Genomic DNA, 16,461 nt, shown 5'->3' with positions numbered 1-16,461 from the left:
TGGTTTTCATGTGACGTATGACCCTGAAGGTAAGCGAGTCATGGACTAAAGTAAAACAGTATGTTGGATGTGCCATGCAATGCTCAATTACATTGGTGGGAGCTAGTGTGTTAGCGCAGTTAGCTCGTTAACGTGTTGGCCGTCTAGCCCCATGCACGGAGCGATAGGCGGTAGCTCGTTAACGGAGATTTGCCGTGTTGTGGCGTTAAGGTCATTTCAACGAGATTAACCTGAAAGCACTAGTGGGAACACAACGAATATGACTGCACATTTACGCCGACATCATCCTAGTGCAAAGACAAGTGGAAGCAGACAAAAAAAGCAAGCATGCTACTAACTTTAGCCGAGTCATTTAGACAGCTGTTAGCACATGATTCTCCTTATGCTGCTGAGAATATAGCCCAGAAGAAGCGGATAGTATAGCTTTTATTTTGGAAAGAGCCATTTCTCTGTAATAAACTCTCTTTTCCAAAGATGAGTGATTCCTCAATCAGATACAGGGCTTGCAATATCGCTAGCCCGACGTCCCGGAGCTAGCGATTTTTTCAGTCGGGCTACCAAAATCTATCTCTTCCCTGCCCGTCGGGCTATTGTAGGAAAAATATATGTCAATGCTTTTGCATTCTTTCGGAAATGTAGCTGGGTAATTATGTCATTGGCATCGGTGAGCCACTGTCAATATGTGACATATTGAAGTCGCGTTTGAATTTGCGCTTGTTTTTTTGCTTTCACTTTGCAATCGTGCGAACTGTGTATAGAGAGCGACAGTACTGATCTGTGAGTGATGATAATTTGTGCACCAATTCCTCTGACATCGTCTTATTAATCGTTAGCTTACTATGCAAACATGACAAGTGAAATCTCCCGCAGCAAGCTTAAACATGTGAGAGGTTGATCGCGCAGAGAATCGCTGAGTTTTTGTGAGTGAGTGTGTAAAAGCATTTCAGTTCTGCTGAGCCAAATAAGACAGGTCAAGGTGAAGAAGTGACAGCCAAAGAAAAGCTTACCACAAAACGGAGAAGTTATGGCTCCTGAGGAAGAAAGGACAGAGGTATATGGGTAACAGCTGAGCAATTTTAACTGAGAAAAAAAGCTCTAATAAATAATTAGATAAAGGTTAAACGATACACAGTAAGTGGGAACAAGTGCAATTTACAGTATGTAGTGGAATTTACATTATTAAAATGCTAAATTTACTTACAAATCCTTCCCCCTGTCCTGCCACTTAAGGGTGGAAAAGTGGTGAGGATGCTTTTTGCTACAGTTAGCTTCTCTGCACTAAGAGGGTAACTGGAAAACAAAGGTAAACTTTTTTACTTCTGTGCACTTCAACATTTTTAAAGGAAAACATTCATTGCAAAATTTTAACAAAGTACAGTAAAGTGCGATACTTACTAACCACACCTCTCCACCAAATCCCCAATGCAAGTCTTCACAAGGAGCCTCCTCGATGGCACCGACAGGTTTCATACTCCTTAAGAATCTGTGGGGCTTTCCTGAGTGACTTCAGGGGTTGACTTTGTTCTTCTGGGGTAATGGTAGACTGTGTAAAGGCAACACCAGACACTTTACCTCTCTGCAATAATCTTCAAAGTCATGACAGCAAATTTCCACAGAGCATAAAAGCACGAGTTTACTCAAAAAGCTGCAGCAGAAGAAGGCGGTTTCTTAACTACGTGATTATAACGCAATGACTAAAAGAAATTCTGAATAATAAATAAATTGATTTTATCTTCTAGTTGCTACTTGGTGAATAAATCTGATCCTGACTAATAGTGATGTCTGATGTCTGTGGCACTGCTGACAATAAGAATTTTTTTTTTTTTTTACAAATTTCTTTCTCATCTATAAAAGTGGTTACAAGGACTTTGACAGATTCTAAGTTGTCATATGTGTGCTGAAAAAATGAAACACATGGCTAAATAAGTAAGATAATTTGCATAGTCAAGTTGCTGTTGTTTGGTTTTTTAAATAACACTGACTATTACTTCCTCAGAAGTTCTGCATAAAAAAGAAACTATATCAGAGCATGTTTCCAGCAATAAGCCTTAAAAAAGAATGTGCACATACTTTAGTTAATCATACTAGATGCAAAAACTGCTTTAACTGCTTGAAAAAATAATTATCTCCTCAATATGAGGTATATTTCATGTTAAAGTTACTCAGTCTTTATTCCTATTCTCTGCTAGTAAACGAATGGTCGCGGTGATAACTACATTTGCTATATTCAGAGCTAACGACAATATTGTCATTTTACTCAACACTGCTACGGTTAGGTGCTGACTCTGGCGTTGCTCATAGACAACATAATGCCTGTCGGAGCCGCTAGCCAACTACCACACTGGTTCTAAGAGCAATTTCTGAATACTCTAATACATAAATAAAGTAAATAGATAAATACATGAATAAAGTAATTCATAAAAATACTACCAAAACACATTAACTCTAATGGAGTATGGCACGAAATCCAAGAACTAATAATAAAATTAAGAGTAGGATATGTTAGCAAGACTGTTACATTAAGGTTAGCTAGGTATAGTTAAGCAGTAATTAACTTAAACTCTAAACTCCTATATTTTATATAAATTCACATTCTTCCAGAAACCCGGCATATTTTCAGTACATTAAGATAAACTGGTAAATGATACTTACTGTAAGGTCTGACAACATACTAGGCGACGTAACCTCCATCTTTGTCTCCTTTGTCTCATTGGCGCGAAAGATAGCGCCCCCTTCCCGCCGCCGGTATGTCATGTTGCTGGGCAGAATTTGTTTCAATTTTAAGCATGTGTGTTCTTACTCATTTCATTTTCTACTTTTGCTTCAATTGTATTCACATGTTACGGTCAAAATTAAGCCTGTTCTTTGTGGATACTTATGCTTATAGTATAGCCATGGCCATTAATTGGTATGCTATACATATTGAGAAATAAAAAATTAATCCTCTTTCAGAATTTTAGTACACCATACACCTTGGTCCACATTACATTATAAAATGTTTTATTTGTTGAAAGTAATGAGGAAAGGATTAAGGAAAACAAACAATAACTAAACATTTTATTTATTCAGTTAATATAGTTATAATACATTGTTAATCTACAATTTATTTCACTAAACACAGGGCTAGCATCAAATTACTGAGCTGCTAATTTTAGGTCCTGTTGTTAGATTCTGAAAATAACACACAAAATGTGTTAAACTGTGCAACACATCAAGTGTGTTAAGCGTTTTACACATTTTTTCAATGTTTACACATTTTCTTACACATGTTATGTTAAAATTTACACAAAATGTGTTAATAGTGTAACAACACATTTTTTGTGTCATTTTTTAACACATCCTTTCTAAGAGTGTACATCTTTCTCTATATCTCTATATACATCTATATATCTACATCTATCGGTAGATATAAATAGGTTGTACCTAACTGGACAATTTCTATAATAATTTAATATGTGGAAAGCTGATCTTTAACTATTAATGTTCTGAAGACAGACATTTCAGACATTTGGCTGAGAACAACAGTTGTTAAATATTTTGTAAAACAGAAATGAAGCACAACTTCATTTTTTCTATTGTGATGAAGTGCGCTTGGTCCGAATGTCAGAATCCGAATTTCTCTCTGCATGTAGTTCAACTACAAGTAAAACTGTTTACTGTTGCTGTAATGAGTCTGACTGTGTTCTGTGTTACAGTGGTACAGAGTCAGAATGATTATGCAGTGACTTACACTTCTACTCAGATCTGTGCTGTAAAAGGATCAACAGTGGTCATAGGCTGCTCCTTCAAACACCCTTCAAGAGTAAATGTGTTAAAAAGAGTTTGGTTCACTAAAGGGAACAATTATAATCCTGAAGATCTGAAAACAGACCCAGCGTATGCAGGTCGAGTGTCGTACAGTTCTCACTGGAAGAGCTGCACTCTGACAATCAGAGACCTGAGAGAGAGCGACTCAGCTGTGTACAAGTTCAGGTTTGAAACAGACCGGAAAAATTTTACTGTTTTACCTGGAGTCACTCTGACTGTCACAGGTAACATTTTTAATTACACATCAGTCAGAAATTGTTATGAACATGACTGTGTGTGTTTGGATATGGATAATAGATGTCTAAGTTTCTGCTCTGATTTTATTTCTTCACATATTCAGCTCTTCAGGTACACGTGGACACATCATCATATTCCAACTGGGCAACACTGACTTGTCAGAGTAGTTGTCGACTAAATTATCGTACCTCCTACATCTGGTACAAAAATGGACACAAGATTTCTAGTAGAAACCAGTATCGGTATTCAGCCAATCTGAATCCTTCAGATAGCTACTCCTGTGCTGTAAGAGGTCATGAAGATTTCTCCTCTCCTTCAGTGTGTGAGTTTATTTCAGTTACATAAAACCATCTCATAGAGTCATTACATACATCTGAATAAAAACAGTCAAACTCACAGTAACTACTTTCTAAATCTGACTTCAATATCATTTTATGTTTCAGGTGTCCAAGATGATTCATGCAACAGAGTGAATTACAGCAACAGAAGAATCTGTGCAGTCAAAGGATTATCAGTGGACATTTCTTGTACTTACAACAGTTATGAAAGTCCAATCCAATCAAAGTCCTGGTTCCGTTCTGGTCGTGGATCTGAGGACCTCACAGAAGACTCCCAGTATGCAGGTCGTGTTCAGGTGACTGAAAGAGAGAGAGGACGCTCCACTCTGAGAATCAGAGACCTGACAGAGAGTGATTCAGCCGAGTATCACTTCAAATTCAAAACACAAAGCTTTGAATGGAAGAGTAGTTTACCTGGAACAACTCTGACTGTCACAGGTACTGATGAATACACACAGAATATTTCATTCAGCTCAGTTGTTCAGTTGTGGTAATGGGTGTATTTATTGTTTTGAGTATTTAATGTCTTGTGTCTGCTGTGTTGTCATATTCAGCTCTGCAGGTGAAGGTGAGCAGAATAATATCAGTCCATGAGTCTCAGACTGAGGCAGAGCTGAAGTGTGAAAGCAGCTGCAGTCCAGCTGGTCGTCTTTCTTTTGTCTGGTTCAAAAACAATCAGTTTATGGTTGAACAAAGTTCTTATCAAGATCTGTTCAATCCTGGAGACATCATCTCCTGTGCTTTCAAAGGACATGAAGATTATCGCTCAGATCATGTGTGTAAGTTTACTTCACTGTGTTATGTGGTCATCATGAACAATTTTGTGTTTTCAGATCTTCAGCTTTCTTTTTTCACCAAAATGTTGTTTAAGATGTGCAGTGGAATTCAAAATACTATAATGTATTTTAAATTCTTTGAGTGTTTTACTGTACAACCAGTTTAAAGGTGAGTGGAGCCAGGTTCATGAATCTGAGTCAGATACTGAGGTAAAGTCCAAAATAACAGTCTTTGTGCTGAAGAGTGGTTTGATCCTGATCAGAGAACATGAAAGATCAGTTCCTATCATCACCTGTAGACTGCCGTGTGGCGACGGAAGCAAATAATTTAATGAAAGACAGCAGTACCCTGAACAACATGTGTAAGATTTAACAAGAATATCTACTTAAAGACTTACCTTAGAGATGTAATAAGCAGAGATGTGTGAATTGTGAAGAACAGGTGTACATCAGCTGTTTCTGACTGTCTACAAAGGTCTGTCCATGAAAAGAAGCATGAACTTAATATAATGAGGATAACAGATCTGAGCAGTAATTAAAAGCTTGTCAGTCCCCACAACTGAGGGTGTGACGGACTGAAAAGATACTGAGGGAAATGTGTTGACAACAGCTTTAGATAAGAAATAGAAATAATTTGAACAGTAAGGATAAAAGTCTATGTCAGGTTGGCCACCATAGGCGAAACGCGGGACTCAGATGGTTTCCGTTTTTCATTCAATGATACAGCTCATCACTCTTATAAATATTGGCTCTTGACAAGATCATTAAAGGCAGGTGTGTGAAGCCAAGAAGCAGGAACTCTCCTTAAAGTCTGACACTGCACAAAGAATCAACTCCAGGAGTGGAGGGATAAGTAGACATCACAGGTCAGACCAGTGAGGACACAGGGAGCATGATGCTATCTAAAGTGTGCGTGTTAGTCCCCATAGGGAAATAGTTCCTCTGCATTTAACCCATTCACCCAGTGAAGCAGTGGGCAGCCACCAGTGCAGCGCCCGGGGAGCAGTGTGTAGGGACGGTACCTTGCTCAGGGGTACCTCAGGGTAGCCGTTCAGTGGAGTCGAACCCCCGACCTTCCGATCATGAGGCCACCACTCTACCTACTGAGCTACCCCTGCCCCCTATGAAAAATAGACAGTATATTATGATCAAATGTGATCTCTTATTAATCATCTAATCTTAATATTCTCTGTTCTAGATGCTCCAATGCTTCCCTCTGTGTCAGTGAGTCCCTCTGGTGAAATAGTGGAGGGCGGTTCAGTCACCTATAGCAGTGTTGCTAACCCAACAGCTAATTACACCTGGTACAAGGAGGATGAAGACTCAGAAAAAGCATCAGGACACAACTTCACCATCACTGACTTCAGACCTGAACACAGTGGGAGTTTTGTTACTGTGAACTGAGTGTGCAAAGCAGTAATCAAAGCAAAGGGTGGCAATTTTGAGGAATCTATAACATGAACATGTTTTGAGTTATTTCACACTTTTCGTTTACTACATAATTCCATATGTGTTCGTTCATAGTTTTGATTCTTTCAGTGAGAATCTACAATTAAATAGTCATGAAAAGAAAGAAAAAACATTAAATGAGAAGGTGTCTCCAAACTTTTGACTGGTAGTGTATATTCTAACCAGTGCAAAGAAAATATAAAATGTTTAACTTTCTGCAGTTGTGTTAAGAGAGTAAACTTAGTGACAGCAGTTACTGATGATACCCAATGACAAATAGCATGACCCTATAAATCTAATCTCTCGACTAAGACATATCTCCTTTGTGCTTTTCTCAATTTATAGGAAAATCTGTAATAATATTGAATATCATCAGATTGACTCTGGTGGTCCTGATGCTGATTGCTCTCTTCGTGTTGGGTCTGTGGATGAGGTAACACATTTCTTTTTAAAAAGAAAGAAAAACAGTAACAACAGTGTCATAATTGCTCTTTTATGTCCATCTTAAAACCTTCAGTTTTAAAGTCATGAATTCTTTTTAGTTTAATACCGTTTTCTTTTTGTTGGATTAAATCCAGAAAGAAGACACATGTGGCCTTAGAAACTGGACCAAATGAATCTGTAAATGTCATCAAAGTAAGAGGTTCTACTGATACAACATGTGTTATGATAGATGTATGATAGTTTCTATTGCACTAGAATAGAAAAATAAGTGATCCAAAAATAAATGTAAATAAAATTAGGTAGGATAATGTGAAGTTCTTTAAGTATTACTAAAGTATTTAGTTTTGAATGTTATCAAAAACATACAGAAAGCTCTCTCGCTCTCTCTCCATCAGGTAAACACTCGTGCTGATTATGAGAACGTCTCAGCCTCACAGGGCGTCACTGCAGACGACACTGAAGAGCAGGAAGAGCTGCAGTGAAGTCCAGTCATGTTAGAGACTTGCGTATAAAAGAAACAGACTGAAACTCATGTTGTTTAGATGGTGTTTAATCAGACGTTAGAATGATGACAGAAAGAGAAAAGTTAAGGAGCACGGTCTCTGCCTCTGTGGAGGATGTTTTCATGGACTGTGCTGTTTGGCTGAGGATCAAATGCAGTATTCATAGATGAGGCTAAACTTAAACATCAGCTTTATTTCTGAAACTTCCTGAAAACTTTTTAATTTAAATTTTTTGATTTAGTGAAATTATTTAATATCCTGAACTAGTTTTGGTGTGAAGCACTGTAACTCAGCAGTTTCCACACTGCTTGGTGGTAAAATATGAACACGTGTTGATTCCTGCTTTATTTTTCCATTCAGATAAATACTGCTGACGTATACTGCTGGTGTTTTCATTCCTGAGAATAATTATGTAAAGGGATGAGCTGACTGAGAAATTGTTTGTGGTCTGTCTTTGGTATTAATGTAAATACATTTTATTATTTGTCAAGTAGCCAAGACAAATGTTTCCATCTTGCATGAGCCTTGTTTAGGAAGAGCTAAAGGAACAACAGCTAAAGGACACACAGACCTCCTCCTTCCCCAAGAGCACCTGGCTGCAGCCACTGTGGAGCTCCACAGCAAGCGGAAACACGTGACCTTGACCAAACCCTTCTCCTCTTCCCAGCCACCTCCTTCAGTGTATCCATCTGTCGTTCTGTCCAGTGGGAAATGGCCAAAACACCTGACCCATGAGGCATCCTTGTCAGATGCCTAAAGTACCTAAACTGCCTCCTTTCAAGGTGGAGGAGCAGCGGCTCTACTCGGAGCCTCTCTCGGAGGAATAAATTCATCACTGTATCTCTAAAGGAGAGGCCAGCCACCCGTCAATGAGTACTCTGCTGTTAAATTTAACAGATGCAGCACAGCCCTCAGTTCAGGAGCATCTCACATAGAAATATTACAAATTCTTTTTGACATTTTCTGATTTTCTTATAACATGTGTCTGTGTATTAATGGCAATGATATCATCTCCTCTCTTTTTCTGTCTACAAAAATAAAAAGTTCATAATTCATCTGCACTGCACTCCAAAGTCAACAAAACCTGGCTCATATTATTACTTGAATCTGCCGTACTGTCATGCTGTGCATATCCTACAGTCTACTGTTTACAAATCTACTCACTTCTCTTGCTGAGGAGAATAAACTTGGACCACCACCACCTGCAGGTGTGGAGGATAATGCACCAAGACCTCCTGTGTTGTATCTCAGCGTGGCACTGCAGATAAGAAATCATTACAGTGAGTATTTAAACCTGCCCAGTGAATCACAGGTATCGCACAAAACTCAGTCATATAGATCTGCAGAACAAAAACAAAACACCCTGCTGACCTGTCCATTTTTGATTATATATTTGCAGCCTGGATTCACTCGAATGTGGAAAGAGAATTTATCCCAACATTGAAAGAGCAAAGAAGAACTGCAGCCAACAAAGTTTTCTAAAAGCTTTCCTAATCAATCAATCAATCAATCAATCAATCAATCAATCAATCAATCAATCAATCAAGAAAACCACGCACGTATTAAATAGGATATGCCTGTCTTCAAAAGTCAGCAAAAGATGACTGACAAAAGATGCATTGCACATGTAATGCACATGTCATGCAGTGACCACTATTGGCCAAAGCAGACAAAGCAACCTCATTAGTTAACTCAATTACTTTTTTATTTATTTATTTTTACTTACTAGCTCAATCGAGACTCAATAACTCATTTACAAGGGAGACCCGCTTCAGACAAACATGTTACAATTACAACAATAAAATAACAAGAAATTAAAAATTGTCACAGTCATATCAAAACCAGGAGCACGTTCCCAGTGATGATGTCACCAGGTCGGTTGTACGTCTTTTTTAAGTCTGCAAGTGAAATCAATTAAGAGAGGATTTCCTTAGAGGAGAGAAGTTAAGACGATTCTATGAAGGGAATAGTCAAATAGTCCATACATATTATTTTATTTATTTGTTTTTGTTATGAAATTATTAACTTTATCACCATAAAATACTGTTTGCTTCACAAGGCACTTATAAACGTGTTTGTTTCCTAGCATTAGTTTTGTTTGTTTCTGACACCAAAGAATATAATTCAGTCAGCCTCTGACCCCGCCTCCCCCTCCTTATTTCATGATTTGGTTTGGTCCATGTGCACGCGTTCTTAGCGATACAGAGATAGCGCTGCAGTAGGATGTCTCTGTTATCAGTAAAGTCTGAGTTTCGAAAAAGAAAAAAGAGACAGGCAGAAATTAACTTGATGGACTTTCCTAGTTTTAGTCAGCTTGCTTCATTTCTGACAGAAAATAATGTGTTTGTTGTTTTAGCCAACTTGTAATTGGAGGCAGAACCTTTGTACATAAGCAGGTGAGTTCTTTTATGCCAAAATGTGTCTAATCACCTCTTGGGAGCCCGTTAGGAATTTTTATCATCATAGCCTACATAAAGAGAGAAGTACTGTTACAGGTGATCAGAGTTTTCAGTGAGCTAAATCAGATTAAAACCTTTGCTTTATAGGTCTCAGGACAGACATATTAGTTTGCTATACTTTGCTTGAAAGCTGATATTCAAAGGATTATTCACATTTGCCAATATGTAGTATTATAAATACAAATGTTCAAGCAGTAAAAAATACTTAAAATACTAGAATTTTAGAAAATATTAAAATGTAAAAAGTGGTTTCTACATATCTCATCAGTCTTGCACAACATTATAAAATCTATTTATATTATCTATTTAATCTATTTATGAGAATATTGATCCAGGTCTGCGCAGTGTTATATTTTCAGAGCCGGCATGGTTTACAGTATTAATGTGGTGGGGCCTAAAGTTTTATATATATTTATTTTTGCATGGGACACCAAATCTGTGCTTACACCACTGCAGCCAAACCAGCATTTCGTGCTCTATATGTAGCAATTACATACCAAAGACCATAATAGGTTGGTGTGTAGTATAAAATATGACATATTATACCAAGACTGGAAAAACTTGAAATGTACCACATTTAAAACCAGGAAGTTACAAAAAATTCAACTGTTTAACACTGATCGGTATCAGTGCCTGATCGACAAAGCACGGGTAGATATGACTACATATTTCCATTAATATGGTGCTTAGCTATTTTACTCTGGCATGCAAGACCCGTTTTGCTGCAACCCAGTCTGTGTTAAATGGTTGTTAATAATTAAGAACAAATAAACCAACATTACCTGACAAAAACAGAAAAGCTGTTGTTATGAAAGGTCAGCAAGTAAGATCTTAGGTGCCCCGTTTCACAATTATATTGCTTCATTAAGGTTTATAAAAAAAATAAATTACTTTGAAACTGTGGGCTGGTCAAGGAAAAGCAAGATCCTCTTTGGACCAAGATTATATTTAGGCACTAGTTACACACACATGGGTTTGAATAAAGGCTGACTGCCAGCATCTGTTTAACTGGTTAGATTCTGTACTGTAGGCTACAGTCAGCCACGCAAAGATGATACTACTTATTGTAATTCATTTTTTTCTATAGAAAAATATAAAACGAAACTTGTCTCAGTTTAGAACAAAAAGAGTTTTAAATACCACAAGGAGTAATTTGAAGCTTAAACAGGAGGACAACCACCAACATCACCGGATTAAAGCACTGATACAACTGTGAGGAGTGTGACTGATTTACTCAAGAATTTTACTGTAATTCTATCTCATACCACTTTTAGCTTTTATGTCACTGTATTTTGGATGAAAATACTGTACTCATTCCAGATTATTTGAAAGCTTTAGCTGCCTGTTATTTACAGATAATGGCATCATTATCAGTCAGGCTATTCAGCAATATATAAGTACTGTTAAATCACCGAGTTCTTTAGATTCCTCAGAGGCATCCGATGGAAGACAAAACACTGCCGCGGATCTCAAAATGGTGGTGTGCCCCTACCAGTTTTATTGCAGGGCGTTCCACTCTAGTCTAAACAAAGGTGTTTCACAGGCATTCAGTAGTTGTATTGCACAGCATACTCATAGGTTATTGTGTATTGGATGCAAAAACATCTTTTCTCAGCCCTGGCGAGGCTGTGTCCTTGCCAAAACCAGAAAACAGTTCCCTGTTATGTCAATTTTGCAGCCAAGCGTAGGCGAGTCTCTCCTGCACACTAACGTGTGAGAGAGTCTCCTATATTCTATCACCAAAGGACACATAGTCTAATGCCTTTATTTTTCAGGGCTGTGTCCACTTAATACTATACTGTATAACTTTATAACACTTATTAGTAAAAAGCATAGCATTATTGAGGCACTGCAAATTATTCCAAACAGTCCCAACAATCCCAACAATACGCAAAACATGAAAAGGATAAATTATATAATACTTATTTAATACTGTATATAATAAAAAATGGTGTTCTATACGAGTGCTATATGAGTATAGTAAATGTATTTTGATTACAAAAGATGCATTAATAAGTCTAAATGTTTTTTTATACTTTGGAAAGTAATTATCTAATACAAAATTATAAAAGTCTTGTTCAGCCCCATTTGTCACATAATAAATCTGTAATAGAACAGGGCTTGTTTCTAATGTCTCTGTAAAGCACTTTGAATCACCTTGTTGTTGAATTGTGCTATACAAATAAACTTGCCTTGCCTTGCCTTGCCTTGCCTTGAAAAATCACACCCCATTCTTACTTACATTCTTTCTTTGCCATTTTTCTGGAAAAGATATGGGTTAAAAATTAAAAAAGGAAACTAAATAACGGTAATTTGTACTTTAAAAACAAGACAATCCTTGAAAACCTGGGTCACCTTTGCAAAACCAGCATGCAGTTATATGCATAATGGGTTGCATACAGTTGTACACTCAGAAATGTAGCCACATGTATGATAGTGCAAAAATATCTGTCTTAGATGACATAGTGTAAAAAACAGGATTGAATTTGCATTTCCTTTCCAGTTTTTGAATTAGATCATGATTTTAAAACTACTGTAGGTACACAAGCTGAAGTCTGACAAATCTGCCCATATGCTCCAAAATCAGCATCTTCAGTTATCCTGCCAAGATGCCAAAATGTGGTTGTATATATGTGGTTGTACATTAAACTTTTTGTTTTGGTGTTAAATAGAACCCTTCTTAGACTTGAAGTATTTGAATCCTTCAGGCCTCCCACTGTATATATTTATTTTGACATCCATGGTATCTTGTAATATTAGAAATGTGATACTAGTTTCAATGTAAACACTCTGGACATGAGACAAGTCGGGACAACTGGAAATTCAAATTGCTTTCATGAAGTACATTGTCATTGGACTCTTAGAGGTGATTACAGGAGACCTTTACAGTAAATCTGTTCATGGTGTTGTTAACACATTTTGCGGTAATTGTAGGAGCAAAGAGTGATTGAAATACAGTGCCTTAAAAAGTTTTCATACTCCTTGAACTTTTACAAATGTTTTCAACTTATAACCAAAAACTTGGTTTTTGTTTTTTTTTTATTGAGATTTTGTGTGAAAGACCAACACAAAGTAGCACATAAATGTGAAGTGGTATGACATTGTCTTGCTGGAGGGTGAATCTTCCTCCCAGCCTCCGGCAGGTTTTCTTCCAGGATTGCCCAGTATTTAGCCCCATCCATCTTCCCATCAACTCTGACCAGCTTCCCTGTTGAATTTCTCCTCCAGACTAACCATGAGCCTCTCTGACCAGTGCCGTCCTTGCTCGGTCTGTCAGTTTAGGTGGACGGCCATGTCTTGGTAGGTTTGCAGTTGTAGCGTACTTTTTCCATTTTTGGATGATGGATTGAACAGTACTCCTTCAGATATTCAAAGCTTGATTCCACTGGATTTTATTAAAGGGGTATCAGAGTTCAGGAGGATGAATATAAATACATGCCACACTTTTCAGATTTCTATTAACATAAAATTTTGAAAACTATGTATAATTTTCATACCAGTTCACAATTATGTGCTACTTTGTGTTGGTTTGTCACAGAAAATCTCAATAACAACATTGAAGTTTTTGGTTGTAAGGTGACAAAATGTTAAAGTTGAAGGGGTATAAATACTTTTTCAAGGCACTGTATGCCAAATTTGTCTGTTAAGAAGTTAATCTTACATGTAAACCACTGTATAAGGAGCACTTCTTCACTTCATTAGGGTTCGAGTGGAGGTTTACCAGATTTCATCTGTTTACGCATGTTGAGCATGTACTGCGGAAGGAAGACAGTCTAATATCACTTTTATATTTTCCAACCACAGAAGACGCTGCCATCAAAGACTACATCCTCAGTGTCTGATGAAGACTAGCTGGCACACAGTATTTGTCATGTTGGTGTGAATTAAGAAATGAGAGGAGCAGCTATGAGTTTAAGTGCAGCAGCCAGTGGATTTGTTCTCTTCCTTCTCTCACTAACAGGTATTGTGTACCCTTATATTTGATTTATATCTGCAGTTACACCCCGACACCAGAGCTCTTTCTGGCTGTCACACATCCACCATCTGCAGGAATTACATATACATGTTTGCATTTGTTTTCTACTTACATTTTTAATGTTTTTAAATAGGTATTTAGCAAATAAATACAGATGTTGTGCAGTGTTGGGTGTAATGCCTTACTAAGTAACGCGATACTGTAATTAAATTACTTTTCCACTGAAAAAGTAGAGTAACTAATTACTGTTCATTTTTAGGTATTTTAATTACTTACAATGTACTTGCGTTACATTGTAAAATAATTAAACTCGCTGAATATCATTATTTAATTTCAATAATTTATCTTCTAAACGTAAAAGTAAACTCTGCCGCTTTAACATCGCTGTAGTGCAGGTGCACGTCATTTCGCGGCTGAAGCGAGTGGCTGTTCTTTGAAATATTCCCGTCTCTTCACTTTTCTGAAACAAGCAGACAAGAATATTACAGTGATATGTAAGCTATGTCCTGGGGAGAAAAAACTATCGGCTGCTGTTAATAGCACATCTACTGAAGCGCCTGACACGAAGACGAACACTTCTGAGCGATCCTTGTTCATCATCCATGGATAACACCGCGGCAACTCCTGCTAAGCAGGAAAACGTGATTTTACTTCAGCAGCACAGAAAGTGTCTGAAGGTGAGCTTAAAAAAATGATTGCAGGCTACATTGTGGAAGAGATGCTACCGCTGCGTACTGTAGAGTCTCCGTCTTTAAAAAAAAGTATTTATTATTTAAAGAGTTTAATTTCTATTGTTTGCCCACTCAAGGTTTATAGCGATTTTAAGAAGTATTTAGTTAAATTACTTATTTAATGATTAAGTTACTTTTCTGACACAGTAATTAGATAAGTATTTTAAATGCAATATTGACTAACTAATTAGTAATTAGTAATTAATTACTTTTTAAAAGTAACTTACCCAACACTGATGCTGTGTGATGTGTACAAACACCGCAGATATTATATATACATGCGTTTAGAAAAACACAGAGTGGTTTCCACTTTTCACGTTCTCAGTAACTTCACCATGACACTTAACATTATAAAGCTACAGTATGTCTGTATGGCAGCACGGTGGCACGGTGGTTAGCACTGTTGCCTCACAGCAAGAAGGTCCTGAGTTCAATTCCAACTACAGGCCGGGGTCTTTCTGTGTGGAGTTTGCATGTTCTCCCCGTGTTTGCGTGGGTTCCCTCCGGGTACTCCGGCTTCCTCCCACCGTCCAAAGACATGCACTTAGTGGGGATAGGTTAATTGGATAATCCAAATTGTCACTAGGTGTGAATGTGCGAATGGAAGTGAGTGCGAATGGTTGTCTGTCCCTGTATGTTGGCCCTGCGACAGACTGGCGACCTGTCCCGGGTGTACCCCGCCTCTCGCCCTATGACAGCTGGGATAGGCTCCAGCGCCCCCCGCGACCCTGAAAAAGGATAAGCGGAAGCGAATGGAGATGGAGATGTCTGTATTATACAGGATAAGTAGAAGTAACAGCTGATGCATTAACTGTTATAATTTACTTTCTATAATATGTATTTAAGTATAGTAATAAATTTTTAAAAATACTGTACTTACTTTCTTTCTACTATATATATCGTTGAATTACAGAGAGAAAAATTCTGACACTAATACAAATTGTGTCATAAAAAAAAAACAATTTTCTGTTATACTTTGTTGTCAAGTAGTATAAATAGATCATTTAGATAATTTAAAATGTGTAAAACTCAACTGTATCTATTTATATTCTAAGATATTCGTTTCACACATTTGGCTGAGAAAAACAGTTGTTAAATATTTTTTATAATAGAAATGAAGCACATACTTCATTTTTTCCATTTTGTGAATTTCTCCCTATATGCAGTGGGTAACATAAGTATTGAACACGACACCAATAACTAAATATATTTCTAAAGGTGCTATTGACATGAAATTCTCACCAGGTGTTGGTAACAACCGATCCAATCCAAACATGCAAAGAAATCAAACCGTAGGTGTTCATAAATTATGTGTAATAATGAGAAATGACTCAGGGAAAAAGTATTAAACATGCTTACTGACATATTTAATTCCTCAAACACAATTCTCACGATTTTAGTTTGAATAACACAATATCGGTTTATTAAATCCTGAATTGACTTTTAAATATAAATGTATTTTGCCTGAAATGCTAGAATCTCGGGTTAAAGCTCACAAGACTATTTCAACAACCAGGGCTGTGCAGAGAGGTTTAAAGGGGTGGGTGCTCAAAGTTAAAAAGGGGCACATTGAACCAGGCCGAATAACAACAACACACATTCATCAAGAATCTAATATGGGCAACAAGGCAAAGCAAACGTAGCCGATGCTTTACCTGATGGGTACAATGTTGCTGTTAAGGGGTTGCTGTGGATAGTGCTGGAGGGCAGGGCTGTGTTGATCTGAGACTGTAGACATTAA

At 37.4% G+C, this 16,461-nt stretch overlaps 1 protein-coding gene and 1 long non-coding RNA gene across 2 annotated transcripts in view; one reads left to right on the top strand and one right to left on the bottom strand.

Annotated features, from left to right (window-relative positions):
* The window catches only part of LOC146667465 (uncharacterized), a 40,634-nt gene that overhangs the window by 1,865 nt on the left and 22,308 nt on the right, over nt 1-16,461 (top strand). Inside the window, exons 2-3 of the mRNA XM_085409124.1 lie at nt 3,696-4,031; nt 4,148-4,370. Coding sequence (XP_085265250.1) covers nt 3,696-4,031; nt 4,148-4,370 — 559 coding nt within the window. The remainder of the gene's footprint in view (nt 1-3,695; nt 4,032-4,147; nt 4,371-16,461) is intronic.
* LOC146667466 (uncharacterized) lies at nt 1,201-2,704 on the bottom strand. Its single transcript, XR_014912065.1, has 3 exons — nt 2,653-2,704; nt 1,396-1,527; nt 1,201-1,290 (listed from the first exon to the last, which is right to left on the bottom strand). It is a non-coding gene; the product is annotated as an uncharacterized LOC146667466 (long non-coding RNA).

This window comes from Rhamphochromis longiceps, linkage group LG6, assembly GCF_057381845.1.
Source record: "Rhamphochromis longiceps isolate RC_006_pf linkage group LG6, R_longiceps_female_GT1.1, whole genome shotgun sequence".
Classification (NCBI taxonomy): Eukaryota; Metazoa; Chordata; class Actinopteri; order Cichliformes; family Cichlidae; genus Rhamphochromis; species Rhamphochromis longiceps.
The sequence above is the reverse complement of the archived record's forward strand: the minus strand, read 5'-3'. Positions and strand labels throughout refer to the sequence as shown.